Raw genomic sequence first — 20,775 nt, forward strand, 5'->3', positions numbered from 1 at the left:
GGTGCTGTGGGGAGGGGAAGGAGGTCGGGTGGGGGGGCATGGGGTTAGATTCATTCAATCGTTCAATCGCATTTATTGAGCACTTACTGTGTGCAGAGCATGGTACCAAGCACTTGGAAAGTACAAATTCGGCAACAGATAGAGATAATCCCTACCCAACAACGGGTTCACAGTCTAGAAGGGGGCGACAGACAACAAAACAAGTGGACAGGCATCAATAACTGTCTAAATAAATAGAATTATAGGTATATACACATCATTAATAAACTAGAGTAATAAATATGTACAAATAGAAATGCTGTGGAGGGGGAAGGGGGGAGAGCAGAGGGAGGAGGAGCAGAGGAAAAGGGGGGCTCAGATGCATCATGCAGTAGTGGATAGAGTACAGTGCAAGCGCTTAGTACAGTGCTCTGCACACAGTAAGCGCCCAATAAATACGATTGATTGGATCCCATGGACGGGAATAGAGCCTGACTCCGTTCCCGATTCCATCTGGTGCCTTGACTGTGAAGATCAGCCTCCCTTCCCTAGGGGAGAGTGAGTGAATGAGTGTTAGGGAGCGAGCACATGTGTTTGTGTGTCTGTGACACGCGTGGCCTCACATATACGTAGTCTTCATTTGGGGTCGTTGTGGCGAATTGAACTGAAAACTGGCCCCGGCCAAGGAACGTTTCCAGACCCAACTGATCCGTTCCCTCAGTTCGTTCATTCATTCATTCAATCGTATTTATTGAGCGCTTACCGTGTGCAGAGCACTGGACTAAGCGCTTGGGAAGTCCAAGGTGGCAACATATACCCAACAGCGGGCTCACGGTCTAGAAGGGGGAGACAGACAGCAAAACAAAACATATTAACAAAATAAAATAGAATAGATATGTACAAATAAAATAGAGTAATAAATATGTACAAGCATATATATATATATATATATATATATATATATATAGGAGCTGTGGGGAGGCGGCTCAGTATGGGAAGGCCTCCTGGAAGAGGTGAGCTCTCAGTAGGGCTTTGAAGGGAGGAAGAGAGCTAGCTTGGCGGACGTGCGGAGGGAGGGCATTCCGGGCCAGGGGGATGATGTGGGTCGGGGGTCGACGGCGGGACAGGTGAAAACGAGGCACGGTGAGGAGATTAGTGGCAGAGGAGCGGAGGGTGCGGGCTGGGCTGGAGAAGGAGAGAAGGGAGGTGAGGTAGGAGGGGGCGAGGGGATGGACAGCCTCGAAGCCGAGGGTGAGGAGTTCAGTTCACCTCGGCTCTCCTCTCCTCTCCTTCCCCCAAGTCAGGATCAAGCGGCCCGGGGCTGGGGTCGCCGTCCCCTCACTCCTCGGCGTCTCCGCAGGTGCTGTTCTTCTCCGAGTCCCTGGTCCCCACGGCAAGGAAGGCCCTGTGCGACCCGCTGGAGGAGGTGAGGGAGGCCGCGGCCAAGACCTTCGAGCAGCTGCATTCCACCATCGGCTTCCAGGCCCTCGAGGACATCCTGCCCTTCCTGCTGAAGCAGCTGGTGAGCGGCCGGGCCGGGAGGGGAGGAAAGGGAGCCGGCCCCCGCTGACCGCTCGGGGCTCACGACCTCTGTCCTCTCGGCAGGATGACCCGGAGATGTCCGAGTTTGCCCTGGATGGCCTGAAGCAAGTGATGGCGGTGAAAAGTCGGGTGGTGCTGCCCTACCTGGTGCCCAAAGTACGTCCGGAGGCCCGGGGCCCGGCGGATTCGGGCCGCTCGGGGCAACCGCCGGCCAGAGCCCCCGAGCTTCTCCCCTCGGGGGTCGGAGCGGTGGCGGTGGGGGCTCGGGGGGATGACCCGGACGGTTTCCCCTCCGGTGCCAAGTGTTGGTCCCGTCCCCGATTCCCTCCAGCTGACCTCCGCGCCCGTCAACACCCGGGTCCTGGCTTTCCTGTCGACGGTGGCCGGGGACGCCCTGACGCGCCACCTCGGCGTCATCCTGCCGGCCGTCATGTCCGCCCTGAAAGAGAAGCTCGGGACCGGCCACGAGCAGCTGGTAAGGGGGCCCGGGCCCGCCGGGGCGGAGGAAGAGGGAGGGAGGGGGAGGCTCTTCCCTCTCAGGGCCCAACGTGGCTCTCTCCCCGGGGGCAGGAGGTGGCCAACTGCCAGGCGGTCATCCTGTCGGTGGAGGATGACGCCGGACAGAGGATCATCATCGAGGACCTGCTGGAGGCCACCCGCAGCCCGGAGGTGGGCATGAGGCAGGCGGCTGCCATGATCCTCAACATCTACTGCTCCAAGTCGAAGGCCGACTACACGGGCCACCTGCGGGGCCTGGTCTCGGGCCTGATCCGTCTCTTCAACGACGCCAACGGCGTTGTCCTGGACGAGAGCTGGGACGCCCTCAACTCCATCACCAAGGTGAGGCCGCGGCCGAGAGCCGGCGGGGGGCCCGGGCCCGCCTCCCTCTCCTCGAGTTCGCCAGCCGGACCACCCGAGGACTGAGACCTCGTCCGAGCCCCCCACGGTCCCGGCTGCGGCCACCCCTCTGACGGCCGTTTCTGCTTTCCCGGCCCCCTTCAGAAGCTGGACGCCGGCAACCAGCTGGCTCTCATCGAAGACCTGCACAGGGACATCCGGATGGTCGGGAACGACGCCAAAGGGGAGCACGTGCCAGGGTTCTGCATCCCAAAGAAGGTAAAGGAGGCCCCTCCCGCCTCCTCTCATTCATTCATTCATTCATTCATTCATTCATATTTATTGAGCGCTTACTGTGTGCAGAGCACTGGACTAAGCGCTTGGAAAGGAGGCCCATCCTGCCTCCTCTCATTCATTCAATCGTATTTATTGAGCGCTTACTGTGTGCAGAGCACTGGACTAAGCGCTTGGAAAGGAGGCCCATCCCGCCTCCTCTCATTCATTCATTCATTCAACCGTATTTATTGAGCGCTTACTGTGTGCAGAGCACTGGACTAAGCGCTTGGGAAGTCCAAGTCGGCAACACATAGAGATGGTCCCTCCCCAACAACGGGCTCACAGTCTAGAAGGGGGAGACAGACGACACGACAAAACACATGGACAGGTGTCAGGTCATCAGAATAATCAATCAATCAATCGTATTTATTGAGCGCTTACTGTGTGCAGAGCACTGTACTAAGCGCTTGGGAAGTACAAGTCGGCAACACATAGAGACAGTCCCCACCCAACAGCGGGCTCACAGTCTAGAAGGGGGAATAAATAAAAATAAAGCTAGAGGCACATTATTGACAAAATAAATAGAATAGTAAATATGTACAAGTAACATAAACAGAGTAATAAATCTGTACAAACATATATTCAGGTGCCGTGGGGAGGGGAAGGAGGTAGGGCCGGGGGGATGGGGAGGAGGAGAGAAAAAGGGGGCTCAGTGTGGGGATGGGGGAACATGTTTCTGTTAACCAAGGGGGCGAGGGGGACCCACCCATCCGTCTGACCCACCCTTGGTGGTAAGGGCTCAGTGAAACCATTGATTGATTGATTGATTGAATGATGAATTGGTCGGGGCGCATGCGGCCGGCAGTCTGGGACCCCAGCTGGAGATGCGCCGGGCCAGAACCAGGTCCTAGTTACTCGGCTCCGGCCCGGCCGAGTACAGTGAGTATCATCATCAATCATATTTATTGAGCGCTTACTGTGTGCAGAGCACTGTACTAAGCGCTTGGGAAGTCCAAGTTGGCAACATATAGAGACAGTCCCTACCCAACAGTGGGCTCACAGTCTGAAAGGGGGAGACAGAGAACAAAACCAAACATACTAACAAAATAAAATAAATAGAATAGATAGGTACAAAATAAATAAATAAATAAATAGAGTAATAAATATGTACAAGCATATATACATCTATACAGGTGCTGTGGGGAAGGGAAGGAGGTAAGATGGGGGGATGGAGAGGGGGATGAGGGGGAGAGGAAGGAAAGGGCTCAGTCTGGGAAGGCCTCCCAGAGGAGGTGAGCTCTCAGCAGGGCCTTGAAGGGAGGCAGAGAGCGAGCTTGGCGGATGGGCAGAGGGATTGGGGGCATTCCAGGCCCGGGGGAGGACGTGGGCCGGGGGTCGATGGCGGGACAGGCGAGAACGAGGTACGGTGAGGAGATTAGCGGCGGAGGAGCGGAGGGTGCGGGCTGGGCTGGACAAGGAGAGAAGAGAGGGGAGGTAGGAGGGGGAGAGGGGATGGAGAGCCTGGAAGCCCAGGGTGAGGAGTTTCTGCCTGATGCGCAGGTTGATTGGTAGCCACTGGAGATTTTTGAGGAGGGGAGTAACATGCCCAGAGCGTTTCTGGACAAAGATAATCCGGGCAGCAGCATGAAGTATGGATTGAAGTGGGGAGAGACACGAGAATGGGAGATCAGAGAGAAGGCTGATGGAGTAGTCCAGACGGGATAGGATGAGAGCTTGATTGAGCAGGGTAGCGGTATGGATGGAGAGGATGGAGAGTAGGGGGCCGGTCACAGGCCCGAGGAGCCTGCCCCGCTTGCCAATCTGGGGCTGCTTGGAGTCTGGAAGCTTGGGTTCCTGCTTCTCGTTTCAAGGCCGATTAGTACTTCCCAAGCGCTTAGTACAGTGCTCTGCACACAGTAAGTGCCCAATAAATACAATTAAATGAATGAATGAAGGGCGGGGGGGCGGGGCCTGGGATGGAGGAAGAGGAGGAGGAGGAAGAGCCAGGATGAAAAAGGATGACGGGGAAGGGGTGAGGGCGTTTCCCCTCTCCGATTCGGTCGCCATACCAGCCGCCGTTCCTCGGTCGCTGAGAAGGCTGTGTTGCCAGGCGGAGAGCTTGGCCCCCTCTGTGCCAGTCTGATGGGGGAGATAATAATAATAATGATGGCATTTATTAAGCGCTTACTATGTGCAAAGCCCTGTTCTAAGCGCTGGGGAGGTTACAAGGTGATCAGGTTCTCCCACGGGGGGCTCACAGCCTTAACCCCCATTTCACAGATGAAGGAACTGAGGCACAGAGAAGTTAAGTGACTTGCCCAAGGTCACAGCAGGCAGTTGGCGGAGCCAGGATTTGAACCCGTGACCTCTGACTCCAAAGCCCGGGCTCTTTCCACCGAGCCACGCTGCTTCTCTAGTAATGATGGCATTTGTTAAGCGCTTCCTATGTGCCAAGCACTGTTCTAAGCACTAGGGGGGATACAAGGTGATCAGATTGTCCCGCATGGGGTTCACGGTCATCATCCCCGTTTTCCAGATGAGGTCACTGAGGCTCAGAGAAGTGAAGTGACTTTCCCAAGGTCCTACAGCAGGCATGTGGCAGAGCTGGGATTCGAACCCACGACCTCTGACTCCAAAGCCCGGGCGCTTTCCATTGAGCCACGCTGCTTCTATGGGCCCCTCGCCCTTCTGGAGCTGGCCCCTCAAGTACCCCCAGCTATCCATTATTGAGCGCTTAGTACAGTGCTCTGCACATAGTAAGCGCTCAATAAATACGACTGATGGAGATCCAGAGCCCCCACAGTGGCTGGTCTCAACTCAGAAACCGACCGTCCCCGCCCCCTCAGCTTCATTCACCCATTCATCCCACCTCTGCCACTTGTCAGCTGTGTGACTTTGGGCATGTCACCTGACTTCTCTGGGCCTCAGTGACCTCATCTGGAAAATGGGAATGAAGGCTGTGAGCCCCCCCGTGGGACAACCTGATCGCCTTGTAACCTCCCCCGCGCTTAGAACAGTGCTTTGCACATAGTAAGTGCTTAATAAATGCCAACATTATTATTATTATTCAGTCGTATCTATTGAACGCTTACTGCGTGCAGAGCGCTGTACTAAGCGCCCGGGAGAGTACAGCGGAACGATAAACAGGCCCGCCCGTTCCCTGCCCACAACGAGCTTGCCGTCTAGACGCGATCCCGGCCGAGCGAGTCCGGGGCCGTCGAGGAAGGGCCTGATCATTCCGGCGCGACTCTCCCGGCAGGGCGTCACCTCCATCCTTCCCGTGCTGCGCGAAGGAGTCCTGGCCGGCAACCCGGAGCAGAAAGAGGAGGCGGCCAAAGCCTTGGGCCTGGTGATCCAGCTGACGTCGGCGGAAGCCCTGAAGCCGTCCGTGGTCAGCATCACCGGGCCCCTGATCCGCATCTTGGGCGACCGCTTCAGCTGGAACGTCAAGGTGGCTCTGCTGGAAACCCTCAGCCTCCTCCTGGCCAAGGTGAGCGGGGTGTTGCCGATCTGTACTTCCCAAGCGCTTAGTCCGGTGCTCTGCACACAGTAAGCGCTCAATAAATACGATGGATGACGATGATGATGCAGGTGGGGATCGCCCTGAAGCCGTTCCTGCCCCAGCTGCAGACGACGTTCACCAAAGCGCTCCAGGACTCGAACCGGGCCGTCCGCCTCAAGGCCGCCGATGCCCTGGGGAAGCTGATCGCCATCCACGTCAAGGTGGACCCGCTGTTCACCGAGCTGCTCAACGGAATCCGCACCAGCGAGGACTCCGGCATCAGGTGGGGCGGGCGCGGGGGGCCGGCGCTTGGGGATCCCCCCCACCCCCCGGCTACGTACGGGACGGAAACGCTCGGGACGGGAGAGGAAGGAGGTAGGGTGAGGGGAGGGTTCCAGGCCTCGAGGTGGCCCTCATTGGAGCACTTTCACCTCGTGGCTGAAGAAAATAATAATAATGATAAGAATGACAGCATCCATTAAGCGCTTACTACGTGCCAAGCTCTGTTCTAAGCGCTGGGGAGGTTACAAGGTGATCGGGTTGTCCCACGGTGGTGGGGGGGCTCCCAGTCTCCATCCCCATATTACAGTCTCCATCCCCATCATCAATCATATTTATCAATCGTAATTATTGAGCGCTTACTGTGTGCAGAGCACTGTCCTAAGCGCTTTATATAATATTATTTATAATATAAATATATAAATAACATATATTATTAATTTATAATTTAATTTACCTCATAATATTATTCTATTATGAGGTAACTGAGGCGCAGAGAAGCGGTGACTTGCCCAAAGTCACACAGCTGACAATAATAATAATAATAATAATAATAATAATAATGGCGTTTGTTAAGCGCTTACTATGTGCAAAGCACTGTTCTAAGCGCTGGGGGGATACAAGGCGATCAGGCTGTCCTACGTGGGGGCGGGGGGCGGGGGGGCTCACAGTCTCCATCCCCATATTGCAGATGAGGTAACTGAGGTGCAGAGAAGCGAAGTGACTTGCCCAAGGTCACACAACTGACAATAATAATAGTAATAATAATGGCATTTGTTAAGCGCTTACTATGTGCAAAGCACTGTTCTAAGTGCTGGGGGGATACAAGGCGATCAGGCTGTCCCGCGTGGGGCTCACAGTCATCATCCCCATTTTACAGATGAGGGAACTGAGGCGCAGAGAAGCGAAGTGACTTGCCCAAAGTCACACAGCTGACAATTATAATAATAATGATAATAATAATAATAATGGCATTTGTTAAGTGCTTACTATGTGCAAAGCACTGTTCTAAGCGCTGGGGGGACACAAGGTGATCAGGCTGTCCCGCGTGGGGCTCACAGTCATCATCCCCATTTTACAGATGAGGGAACTGAGGCTCCGAGAAGTTAATAAATCGATCAATCAATCGTACTTATTGAGCGCTTACTGTGTGCAGAGCACTGTACTAAGCACTTGGGAAGTACAAGTTGGCAACACATAGAGACAGTCCCTACCCAACAGTGGGCTCACAGTCTAGAAGGGGGAGACAGAGGACAAAACCAAACATACTAACAAAATAAAATAAATAGAATAGATATGTACAAGTAAAATAAATAAATAAATAGAATAATAAATATGTATGAACATATATACATATATACAGGTGCTGTGGGGAAGGGAAGGAGGTAAGATGGGGGGATGGAGTGGGAGACGAGGGGGAGAGGAAGGAAGGGGCTCAGTCTGGAAAGACCTCCTGGAGGAGTTGAGCTCTCAGTAGAAAGTCACACAACTGACAATAATCATAATAATAATAATAATAATAATGGCATTTGTTAGGCGCTTACTATGTGCAAAGCACTGTACTAAGCGCTGGGGGGATACAAGGTGATCAGGCTGTCCCGCGTGGGGCTCACAGTCATCATCCCCATTTTACAGATGAGGTAACTGAGGCTCCAAGAAGTTAAGTGACTTGCCCGAGGTCACACAGCAGACATGTGACAGAGCGGGGATTCGAACCCATGACCTCTGACTCCAAAGCCGCGCTGCTTCTCCAAAAGCGGCCTTGTAATAGTGGCTCAGTCCGATTCCTCCATTGAGTCGAGGATGCATTCTGGCAGTTACCCAAGGAACGGTGCAATATTGGCCCGGTATAGTTTTTCCATGTTCTTCATTCATTCATTCAGTCGCATTTATTGAGCGCTTACCGTGTGCAGAGCACTGGGCTGAACGCTTGGGAAGTCCAAGTTGGCAACATCTAGAGACGGTCCCTACCCAACAAGCCCGGGCTCCTTCCACTGAGCCGCTTCTCAAAAAGCGGCCTTGTATGATGAGCGGCCCCCATCTTAACTCCTTCCCTTCCCCACAGCACCTGTATATATGTACATATGTTTGTACATATATATTACTCTATTTTACTTGTACATATCTATTCTATTTATTTTATTTTCTTAGTATGTTTGCTTTTGTCCTCTGTCTCCCCCTCTTAGACCGTGAGCCCACTGTTGGGTAGGGACTGTCTCTATATGTTGCCAACTTGGACTTTCCAAGCGCTTAATACAGTGCTCTGCATACAGTAAGCACTCAATAAATCCGATTTGATTGATTGATTGATTGATTGATTGAAATAGTCGCCCGGTTCGATTCCTCCATTGAAGGCCTCAAAGACAGTGACTGAAATCAGCCTCCTGTGTGGTTTTCCCAGCCTCACTGGGCAGGCAAGCGAGTGGCTAGGATTCCCTTGTGGGGATTTTGGAGTTTTCCCTAAAGCGGGATTGATTGTACATATTTATTACTCTATTTATTTATTTATTTTGCTTGTACATTTCTATCCTATTTATTTTATTTTGTTGGTATGTTTGGTTTTGTTCTCTGTCTCCCCCTTTTAGACTGTGAGCCCACTGTTGGGTAGGGACTGTCTCTATGTGTTGCCAATTTGTACTTCCCAAGCGCTTAGTCCAGTGCTTTGCACACAGTAAGCGCTCAATAAATAACGATTGATGACGATGATGGATTGTCGGTTGGTTCGGGGCTCCCCTTCGGCGGAGCGGGGCGGCGGAGACGGTCTAACGGGGGGTAGGCGGGGAGGTTGACCGTTACGCAGCGGAGCCAAACCAGGCGGTTAATCCGTGCGCTGGCCAATTGACCCGGCCGGGACCCCGGGCCGGATTGTTTACCCGCCCCGTTGGCACGGGGGGACGGGCCGAAGCCAACGGCGGTTCAATTTTCTCCCAATTGGCCCGCAGAGACACCATGCTCCAAGCCCTGCGGTTTGTAACGCAAGGAGCCGGCGCCAAAGTGGACGCGGCCATTCGGAAGAACATCACCACCGTGTTGCTCGGCATGCTGGGACACGATGAGGTACTCCTGCAGCAAAGCATCACAGCATATTAATAATAATAATAATAATGATGGCATTTATTAAGCGCTTACTAGGTGCAAAGCACCGTTCGAAGCGCTGGGGAGGTTACAAGGTGATCAGGTGGTCCCACGGGGGGCTCACAGTCTTCATCCCCACTTTACAGATGAGGTAACTGAGGCCCATTGAATAATAATAATAATGACATTTATTAAGCGCTTACTATGTGCAAAGCACTGTTCTAGGCGCTGGGGAGGTTACAGGGTGATCAGGTGGTCCCACGGGGGGGGCTCACATAATGATGGCATTTATTAAGCACTTACTAGGTGCAAAGCACCGTTCGAAGCGCTGGGGAGGTTACAAGGTGATCAGGTTGTCCCACGGGGTGGGGGCTCACAGTCTTCATCCCCATTTGACAGATGAGGGAACTGAGGCCCGGAGAAGTGAAGTGACTTGCCCAAAGTCACCCGGCTGACAAGTGGCAGAGCCGGAATTTGAACCCATGATCTCTGACTCCAGAGCCCGGGCTCTTTCCACTGAGCCACGCTGCTTCTCTACGATAATAATGATAATGATAATAATGATGGCATTTAGACTGTGAGCCCGCTGTTGGGTAGGGACTGTCTCTATATGTTGCCAACTTGGACTTCCCAAGCGCTTAGTACAGTGCTCTGCACACAGTAAGCGCTCAATAAATACGATTGATTGATTAATTGATTGATTGAAGCACTTATTATCAATCAGTCGTATTTATTGAGTGCTTACTGTGTGCAGAGCACTGTACTAAGCGCTTGGGAAGTCCAGGTTGGCAACATATAGAGACAGTCCCTACCCAACAATCAATCAATCGTGTTTATTGAGCGCTTACTGTGTGCAGAGCACTGTACTAAGCGCTTGGGAAGTACAAGTTGGCAGCATATAGAGACGGTCCATACCCAACAGTGGACTCACAGTCTAATAATGATGGCATTTGGTAAGCGAGCAAAGCACTGTTCTAAGCACTGGAGGGGGATACAAGGTGATCAGGTTGTCCCACGTGGGGGTGTTAAACCCCACTTTTTACAGATGAGGTAACTGAGGCTCAGAGAAGTGAAGTGACTTGCCCAAGGTCACACAGCAGACATGTAGAGAAGCAGCGTGGCTGTGGAAAGAGCCCGGGCTTTGGAGTCAGAGGTCATGGGTTCAAATTCCGGCTCCACCATATGTCTGCTGTATGGCCTTGGGCAAGTCACTTAACTTCTTGGAACCTCAGCTACCTCATCTGTAAAATGGGGATGATGACTGTGAGCCCCACGCGGGACAACATGATCACCTTGTATCCCCCCAGCGCTTCAGTGCTTTGCACATAGTAAGCGCTTAATAAATGCCACCATTATTATTATTATTACTATGTGGCGGAGCCGGGATTCAAACCCATGATCTCTGACTCCAAAGCCCGGGCTCTTTCCACTGAGCCACTTGTCTGCTGTGTGATCTTGGGCAAGTCACTTCACTTCACTGGGCCTCAGTTCCCTATCTGTAAAATGGGGCTGAAGGCTGGGAGCCCCAGGTGGGACAGGGACTGTATCCAGCCTGATCCACATGTTCTCCTGTCTCCATGTTTTGTTGTCTGTCTCCCCCTTCTCGACTGTGAGCCCGTTGTCGGGTAGGGACCGTCTCTAGATGTTGCCGACTTGGACTTCCCAAGCGCTTAGTACAGTGCTCTGCACACAGTCAGCGCTCAATAAATACGATTGAATGAATGAACTACCGAAGGGCTTAGAACAGTCAGCGCTTGTGCTTAACAAATCCCATCATCACCATCATCATAATCAGGCAGTCTCTGTCCCGCCTGGGATTCCCCATCCATTCATTCATTCAGTCGTATTTATTGAGCGCTTACTGTGTGCAGAGCACTGGACTAAGCGCTTGGGAAGTCCAAGTCGGCGACATCTAGAGACGGTCCCTACCCGACAGCGGGCTCACAGTCTAGAAGCGGGAGGCAGACAACAAAACAAAACATATTAACGAATATGTTAATATGAATAGATGAATATTCATAATATTCATATGAATATTAACGAATAAAACACATTCACATCCCTGCACGAAGAGGTATTTTTTTTTTATAATAACCGACCTCCAAATTGAGTAGGTAGAAGCAGCGTGGCTCAGTGGAAAGAGCCCGGGCTTTGGAGTCGGAGGTCATGGGTTCAAATCCCGGCCCCGCCGATTGTCAGCTGGGTAACTTCGGGCAAGTCACTTCTCTGGGCCTCAGTTCCCTCATCTGTAAAATGGGGATGAGGACTGTGAGCCCCCCGTGGGACAACCCGCTCACCTTGTAACCTCCCCAGTGCTTAGAACAAGTGCTTTGCACATAGTAAGCGCTTAATAAATGCCATTAGTATTATTATTATTAATCGGCTTCGTACTGAGCTGACGGCGAGGTTTCGGTGGCACCGTGGAGTTAGCGACCCGTTGAGAGGGAGCCCAGCCTGCCCCTCGGTCAGCCGGTCAACGGATCGACGATCCGTGGTATATTTTGAGCACTTCCCGCGACGCTAGGGCGAGCACGGCGCAGTCGGATCAGTAGACCCGATCTCCGCCCTCGAGGAGCCCCGATTCCGAACCCCGCGGGGACGAGGCTGTTCTGATCGAGCGGTGGGATTTGACGGGGCGCGGGGCACCTTACTAGGCGCCCGCCGCACGCCTCCGGTCGGGGCTGCCCGCTCACTCCCCGTGTCGCCCGATCAGGATGCCACGCGCATGGCTTCGGCCGGCTGCCTCGGGGAGCTCTGCGCCTTCCTCGCCGACGAGGAGCTCGGCACCGTTCTCCAGCAGCACCTGCTCGGTACGTCGGCGAGCGCGGAGCGCGGACCCCCCACATCGGCGGGGCGGGGGGGCGTTGCCGGGTCTCCTCGGGGGGGACGGGGCGCTGGGGAAACTGACCCACGCCGTCTCCCCCGGCCCAGCGGACGTGTCCGGGATCGACTGGATGGTGCGGCACGGGCGGAGCCTGGCGCTGTCGGTGGCCGTGAACGCGGCCCCCGGCAGGCTCTGTAACCCCAAGTACGGCCCCGGCGTGCAGGAGATGATCTTCAGCCACGCCGCCGCTGACAGGGTGAGCCAAGGGCCCGGCTCGCTCACGGGGGGGGGGGTCCGCCGGAGCCGGGGCCGCCGGGCTCACCTCGTGTCCCCCCGCTCCCCCCGTCCCCGTGCAGATCCCCATCGCGGTGAGCGGCGTCCGGGGCATGGGCTTCCTGATGAAGCATCACATCGGGGCCGAAGGGGGCCACCTGCCCGGCAAACTCTCCAGCTTCTTCATCAAGGTGAGCCGGGCGGCGGCGGCGGGAGGAGCGGGCCCCACTGAGGCGGGCGGGGACGATCCGCCAAGCTAGCTCTCTTCCTCCCTTCAAGGCCCTGCTGAGAGCTCACCTCCTCCAGGAGGCCTTCCCAGACTGAGCCCCTTCCTTCCTCTCCCCCTCGTCCCCCTCTCCATCCCCCCCATCTTACCTCCTTCCCTTCCCCACAGCACCTGTATATATGTATACATGTTTGTACATATTTATTACTCTATTTTATTTGTACATATCTATTCTATTTATTTTACTTTGTTAGTATGTTTGGTTTTGTTCTCTGTCTCCCCCTTTTAGACTGTGAGCCCACTGTTGGGTAGGGACTGTCTCTAGATGTTGCCAATTTGTACTTCCCGAGCGCTTAGTACAGTGCTCTGCACATAGTAAGCGCTCAATAAATACAATTGATGATGATGATGATCCGCCCGGGAAAAAGGGGGGCAGTGCGGTGAAACATGGGGCCGCCGGGTCTCCCTGAATCCAGACAGTCAGTATTATCATCAGTCGTATTTATTGAGCGCTTACTGTGTGCAGAGCACTGGACTAAGCGCTTGTTAGCTGCCGGGGGAGCCGGGGAAGGCCGGGAGCCCGGTGACTGGGCTGGACAGAGTCTCCGGCTTCTTTCAGCTGGACCGTGGCAACCGGGTGGCTCAAGCCGACAAAGCGCTCGCCTCTGTCCTGCCCTTGCCTGGAAATCAATCAATCAGTCAATCATTCATTCATTCAGTCAGTCATATTTATTGAGCGCTTACTGTGTGCAGAGCACTGTACTAAGCGCTTGGGAAGTACAAGTGGGCAACATAAAAAGGGGAAAGAGGGTCGGGACAGAGGTCAGCAAAGCCTCGCCCGGCAGGGCCATCCCCTGTCAAAATTCATTCATTCATTCATTCATTCATTCAATCGTATTTATTGAACGCTGTACTAAGCGCTTGGGAAGTCCAAGTTGGCAACATATAGAGACGGTCCCTACCCAACAGTGCGCTCACAGTCTAGAAGGGGGAGACAGAGAACAAAACCAAACATATTAACAAAATAAAATACATAGAATAGATATGTACAAGTAAAATAAATAAATAAATAGAGTAATAAATCTGTACAAACATATATACATATATACAGGTGCTGTGGGGAAGGGAAGGAGGTAAGACGGGGGAAGGAGAGGGGGATGAGGGGGAGAGGAAGGAGGGGGCTCAGTCTAAAAATATGGAATGCTTCACGAATTTGCGTCATTAAGACCGTGAGCCCCATGTGGGACAACCTGATCACCTTGTAACCTCCCCAGCGCTTAGAACAGTGCCTTGCACATAGTAAGTGCTTAATAAATGCCATCATTATTATTATTATTATTTGATGTTTGCCCCACCCTCAGTAATAATGATGGCATTTATTAAGCGCTTACTATGTGCAAAGCACTGTTCTAAGCACTGGGGAGGTTACAGGGTGATCAGGTTGTCCCACGGAGGGCTCACACTCTTAATCCCCATTTTACCGATGAGGTCACTGAGGCCCAGAGAAGTGAAGTGACTTGCCCAAAGTCACCCAGCTGACGACTGGCAGAGCTGGGATTTGAACCCATGACCTCTGACTCCAAAGTCCATGCTCTTTCCACTGAGACACGCCCTCAACCCTACAGCGCATATGTACATACCTTTAAATTACGCATTAGAAATGATTTTTTTTTAATGGCACTTTTTAAGCGCTTATACTATGTGCAAAGCACTGTTCTAAGCGCTGGGGAGGTTACAAGGTGATCAAATTGTCCCACAAGGGGCTCACAGTCTTAATCCCCATTTTACAGATGAGGTAACTGAGGCCCAGAGAAGTGACTTGCCCAAAGTCACACAGCTGACAATTGGCAGAGCCGGGATTTGAACCCACGGACTCTGACTCCAAAGCCCATGCTCTCTTCCACTGAGCCATGCTGCTTCTCTAAATTTAAATTAGTAACTAATTCAACTAATATAAATTAGTCTGTCTTCCTGTATAGACTGTAAGCTCATCTTGACACCCGTCTCCAAAGCCCATGCTCTTTTCCGCTGAGCCATGCTGCTTCTCTAAATTTAAATTAGTAACTAATTCAACTAATTGAAATTAGTCTGTCTTCCTGTCTAGACTATAAGCTCGTCTTGACACCCGTCTCCAAAGCCCATGCTCTTTTCCGCTGAGCCATGCTGCTTCTCTAAATTTAAATTAGTAACTAATTCAACTAATTGAAATTCGTCTGTCTTCCTGTCTAGACTGTAAGCTCATCTTGACACCCGTCTCCAAAGACCATGCTCTTTTCCACTGAGCCATGCTGCTTCTCTAAATTTAAATTAGTAACTAATTCAACTAATGTAAATTAGTCTGTCTTCCTGTCTAGACTGTAAGCTCATCTTGACTGACTTGTACATATCTATTCTATTTATTTTATTTTGTTAGTATGCTTGGTTTTGTTCTCTGTCTCCCCCTTTTAGACTGTGAGCCCACCGTTGGGTAGGGACTGTCTCTACATGTTGCCAAGCGCTTAGTCCAGTGCTCTGCACACAGTAAGCGCTCAATAAATACGATTGATGATGATGATCCTGACACCTGTCTCCATGTTCTGTTTCGTCGCCTGTCTCCCCCTTCGAGGCTGCGAGCCCGTTGTTGGGTAGGGACCGTCGACTTGTACTTCCCAAGCGCTTAGTCCAGTGCTCCGCACGCGCTAAGCGCTCGATAAGTACGATGGGATGAAGGAAAGGGAGGGAGGGCGGGAACTTCTTGGGGCTCGGGGAAGCGGGAGCGGGGCGACGGGTCCGAGCCCACGTCTGCTCCCCACAGTGTCTGCAGAACCCGTCCAGCGACATCAAGCTGGTGGCCGAGAAGATGATCTGGTGGGCCAACAAAGACCGGCTGCCGCCCCTGGATCCCCAAGTCATCAAGCCCATCGTGAAGGCGCTGCTGGACAACACCAAGGACAAGAACCCCGGCGTTCGGGCGTACAGCGACCAGGCCATCGTCAACCTGCTGAAGATGAGGCAGGGCGAGGCCGTCTTCCAGGTAGCCTTCCTCCCTCCCCTTCCCGGCCCCGGCCCTAGGGAATGACCGAGCTCCCAGTTGGAGCCGCGTGCAGCGGACAGTGCTCTGCGCACAGTAAGCGCTCAATAAAGACGGCTGAATGAATGGTATTTATTGAGCGCTTACTCTGAGCAAAGCACTGTACCGAGTGCTTGGGAGAGGACAGTTCAACGGAACCGGCCAACACTTGGAGGGGGGTGGCAGTGGCTGTGGGCGATCCACCCTCCGGCCTCCACCCTCACTCTTTAGCTGACTTCGGGGGTCTCTCTCCCACCCTCTCTAACAGTAATAATAATAATGAGAGCATTTATTAAGCACTTACTATGTGCAAAGCGCTGGGGAGGTTACAAAGTGATCAGGTTGTCCCACGGGGGGCTCACAGTCTTCATTCCAGCGCTTAGAACAGTGCTTTGCACATAGTAAGCGCTTAATAAATGCCATTATTATTATTATTATTATCCCCATTTTCCATATGAGGTCACTGAGGGCCCAGAGAAGTTAAGTAACTTGCCCCAAGTCACACTGCTGACAATTGGCAGAGCCGGGCTTTGAACCCATGACCTCTGACTCCAAAGCCCGGGCGCTTTCCACTGGGCCACGCTGCTTCTCTAAATAATAATAATAATGATGATTATGGTATGTGTTAAGCGCTTACCACGAATGGACCGACCTGCAGGCAGACGACAGGGGAGAAAATGAGTTTTGCATTTTCTGGGCTCCGTCTGGACTCGTCTCGTGCCCTCTCCTGCGTGATTCCGGTTTGGAAGAGGAAAAGGCCGGGGCTGCCGCTAACCGTTTTTTGGTCTAAGCCTGACTGTGTCCTCTTTTCTTCATCATCATCATCATCATCATCAATCGTATTTATTGAGCGCTTCCTGTGTGCAGAGCACTGTACTAAGCGCTTGGGAAGTCCAAGTTGGCAACATATAGAGACGGTCCCTACCCAACAGTGGGCTCACAGTCTAAAAGGGGGAGACAGAGAACAAAACCAAACATACTAACAAAATAAAATAAATAGAATAGGTATGTACAAGTAAAATAAATAGAGTAATAAATATGTACAAACATATATACATATATACAGGTGCTGTGGGGAAGGGAAGGAGGTAAGATGCGGGGGATGGAGAGGGGGACAAGGCAAGGGGGAGAGGAAGGAACTCCTTCAACTCCCTTCTTCATCACCTTGACTGCATCATCCCCCCTCGTACTCAATCAATCGTATTTATTGAGCGCTTACTGTGTGCAGAGCACTGTACTAAGCGCTTGGGAAGTACAAGTTGGCAACATATACAGTCCCTACCCAACAGTGGGCTCACAGTCCCACAGCACTTTAATAATAATAATAATAATAATAATAATAATGGTATCTGTTAAGCGCTTCCTACGTGCAAAGCACTGTTCTAAGCTCTGGAGAGGTTACAAGGTGATCAGGTTGTCCCACGGGGGGGGCTCACAGTCTTAATCCCCATTTTCCAGACGAGGTCACTGAGGCCCAGAGAAGTGAAGTGACTTGCCCCAAGTCACACCGCCGACAGTCGGCGGAGCCGGGATCTGAACCCGTGACCTCTGACTCCAAAGCCCAGGCTCTTTCCACGGAGCCACGCTGCTTCTCGATACGGACTTATGTCCACACCTGTCATTTCTTGATTTCTGTTCATGTCTGCCTCCCCCTCTGGACTGTACGCTCGGTGTGGGCAGGGAAGGCGCCTGTGATGTTGTTACACCGTCCTCTCCCGAGCGTTCGGGACAGTGCTCGGGAAGCGCTCAGTAAATACTCCGCTTGCCTGCCGGGTGACCTTGGGCCCGTCACTTCCCTGGGCCTCAGTGACCTCATCCGGAAAACGGGGATGAAGACGGGGAGCCCCTCGGGCTGAGCGCTTGGGAAGGCCGAGTCGGCAACATCTAGAGACGGTCCCTACTCGATGACGGGCTCACCCTTCCTTCCCCTCCCCACAGCACCTGTATATGTGTATATATGTGTTTGTACGTTTTTATTAGTCTATTTTATTTGTACATATTTATTCTATTTATTTTACTTGGTTAATATGTTTGGTTTTGTTCTCCGTCTCCCCCTTCTAGACTGTGAGCCCGCTGTTGGGTAGGGACCGTCTCTTTATGTTGCCAATTTGTACTTCCCAAGCGCTTAGTCCAGTGCTCTGCACACAGTGAGCGCTCAATAAATACGATTTGATGATGATGCTATATGTTTGTACGTTTTTATTACTCTATTTTATTTGTAAATGTTTATTCTATTTATTTTACTTTGTTAATATGTTTGGTTTTGTTCTCCGTCTCCCCCTTTTAGACTGTGAGCCCGCTGTTGGGTAGGGACCGTCTCTACGTGTTGCCAATTTGTACTTCCCAAGCGCTTAGTCCAGTGCTCTGCACACAGTAAGCGCTCAATAAATACGATTGATGATGATGATATATCTTTTAGACTGTGAGCCCACTGTTGGGTAGGGACCGTCTCTATATGTTGCCAATTTGTACTTCCCAAGCACTTAGTCCAGTGCTCTGCACACAGTAAGCGCTCAATAAATACGATTGATGATGATGCTATATGTTTGTACGTTTTTACTACTCTATTTTATTTGTAAATATTTATTCCATTTATTTTACTTGGTTAATATGTTTGGTTTTGTTCTCCGTCTCCCCCTTCTAGACTGTGAGCCCGCTGTTGGGTAGGGACCGTCTCTCTATGTTGCCAATTTGTGCTTCCCAAGCGCTTAGTCCAGTGCTCTGCACACAGTAAGCGCTCAATAAATACGATTGATGATGATGATGATATATCTTTTAGACGGTGAGCCCACTGTTGGGTAGGGACTGTCTCTATATGTTGCCAATTTGTACTTCCCAAGCGCCTAGTCCAGTGCTCTGCACATAGTAAGCGCTCAATAAATACAATTGATGATGATGTTTGTACGTTTCTATTACTCTATTTTATTTGTAAATATTTATTCTGTTTATTTTACTTGGTTAATATGTTTGGTTTTGTTCTCCGTCTCCCCATTCTAGACCGTGAGCCCGCTGGTGGGTAGGGACTGTCTCTATATGTTGCCAATTTGTACTTCCCAAGCGCTTGGTACAGTGCTGTGCACACAGTAAGCGCTCAGTAAATACGATTGATGTTGATGATGATAAATACGAGGGACTCGGTCAGCGTCCCGGAACGAAACCGTGACCCCGGTCTCCCCTTCCTCCCCCCGGCGCAGGCCGTCTCCAAGATCCTGGACGCGGCCAGCCTGGAGCTGTTGAACGAGAGCTGCCGGCGGTCCCTGAAGAAGCTGGCCGGCCAGGCCGACTCCCTGGAACAGATCGACGACACCATCCTGACGTGACGGGCCGGGCCCACGGCAGCGGGACTCCAGACCGACCGACCCCTCGACGTTTCCATTTTGGAAAATACCTTGAGTTGCGACGGGGGCGGGGGCTTGGGAAGGGGCCTCCCCGGAGAGTATTTTAATCTTCCGAACAGACCGCAGCAGAAGCCTTAATCCGACCCGCGTGCGATTGAAAATGACCTCCTCCTCTTCCTCCTCCTCTTTCTCCTCCTCCTCACCTGGAGGTGGCCAGCTCACCTGCCCGGCGGGCGACGGGGAGGCGGCGGAGGGTGTGGACTCGACGTGGTCCTCGGTCCCTGCTCGTGTGCGGTTTTGTCTTTGGTTCGGAACCCAGCGGACCCCTAATCCGACCGCGGCGGTGTTGAAATAGCCATAGCAGTTACCGGGTGCCGGGGAGGGGGGGAAATGCAGGCTGTCGAAAGGCGGAACGTTTAATAAAGGCTTTGACTTAATCCGGATGCAGACAGCTCTCTCCTTTCTCCCCGACCGACGCCACGCACAGCCGGACGGGCCCGGGCCCTCCGAAGCCCGCTCCCTGTTTCCGAGCGGCCGGAGGGAGCGAGTCCCGAAAACGCGCACGAGGGAAGGATCGAGCGGGTCGGCGTTCGCTACCGGCCGGGGCCCCAATTGAGGTCAAAAGGTGGTCCGCCGCAGATGCCCTTCTCTCTCTTGGGGACTGTGAGAGCAGGAGCGAGGGGTTCAGATGCTCCCCGTCGGTCCAGGGGCAGCCGCACGGCACGCCAATCAATCAATCAATCAATCGATCGTATTTATTGAGCGCTTAGCGTATACCAAGGCGGCAGCTCGGTTGTGGGCGTGTGACGGTCCCCATTTGTGCCGTCTTTCTAAAACCGCCCAGAACGGCCCACGCAAAATCTGCCCCGGCTAACACCGGGAAGAGGGACTGGACCCTGGAAATCCTGGGTCTCATGAGCATCGGGCCCTGTGACCCCGCTAGATCAATCAATCCATCGTATTTATTGAGCGCTTACTGTGTGCAGAGCACTGGACTAAGCGCCAAGTTGGCAACAGACTGTGAGCCCACTGTTGGGTAGGGACTGTCTCTATATGTTGCCCATTTGTACTTCCCAAGCGCTTAGTACAGTGCTCTGCACACAGTAAGCGCTCAATAAATACGATTGATGATGATGATGATCTAGAGACGGTCCCTACCCAACAGCGGACTCACAGTCTAGGAGGGGGAGACGGAGAACAAAACCAAACATATTAACAGAATAAAATAAATAGAATAGATATGTACAAGTAAAATAAATAAAAAGAGTAATAAATACAAATATATACAGGTGCTGTGGGGAAGGGAAGGAGGGAGGGGGAGAGGAAGGAGGGGGCTCTGTGGGAAGGCCTCCTGGAGGAGGTGAGCTCTCAGTAGGGCTTTGAAGGGAGGAAGGGAGCAAGCTTGGTGGATGGGCAGAGGGATTGGGGGCATTCCAGGCCCGGGGGAGGACGTGGGCCCAGGAGTCAATCAATCAATCGTATTTATTGAGCGCTTACTATGTGCAGAGCACTGTACTAAGCACTTGGGAAGTACAAGGTGGCAACATATAGAGACGGTCCCTGAGTCAACGTTGG

The 20,775-nt window shown here is 52.4% G+C and overlaps 1 protein-coding gene across 1 annotated transcript in view; it reads left to right on the forward strand.

The window, feature by feature from the left end:
* Nucleotides 1-19,637, forward strand: part of GCN1 (GCN1 activator of EIF2AK4) — a 149,259-nt gene extending 129,622 nt beyond the window's left edge. The window contains exons 46-58 of the mRNA XM_038762447.1: nt 1,340-1,501; nt 1,585-1,677; nt 1,853-1,996; nt 2,092-2,361; nt 2,524-2,637; nt 5,894-6,124; nt 6,226-6,419; nt 9,358-9,472; nt 12,204-12,300; nt 12,422-12,570; nt 12,671-12,778; nt 15,608-15,826; nt 19,057-19,637. Of these exons, the coding sequence (XP_038618375.1) occupies nt 1,340-1,501; nt 1,585-1,677; nt 1,853-1,996; nt 2,092-2,361; nt 2,524-2,637; nt 5,894-6,124; nt 6,226-6,419; nt 9,358-9,472; nt 12,204-12,300; nt 12,422-12,570; nt 12,671-12,778; nt 15,608-15,826; nt 19,057-19,182 (2,022 nt within the window). The 3' untranslated portion in view covers nt 19,183-19,637. The remainder of the gene's footprint in view (nt 1-1,339; nt 1,502-1,584; nt 1,678-1,852; nt 1,997-2,091; nt 2,362-2,523; nt 2,638-5,893; nt 6,125-6,225; nt 6,420-9,357; nt 9,473-12,203; nt 12,301-12,421; nt 12,571-12,670; nt 12,779-15,607; nt 15,827-19,056) is intronic.
* Nucleotides 19,638-20,775: the final 1,138 nt, after the last annotated feature.

Source organism: Tachyglossus aculeatus, chromosome 21 (genome assembly GCF_015852505.1).
Source record: "Tachyglossus aculeatus isolate mTacAcu1 chromosome 21, mTacAcu1.pri, whole genome shotgun sequence".
Classification (NCBI taxonomy): Eukaryota; Metazoa; Chordata; class Mammalia; order Monotremata; family Tachyglossidae; genus Tachyglossus; species Tachyglossus aculeatus.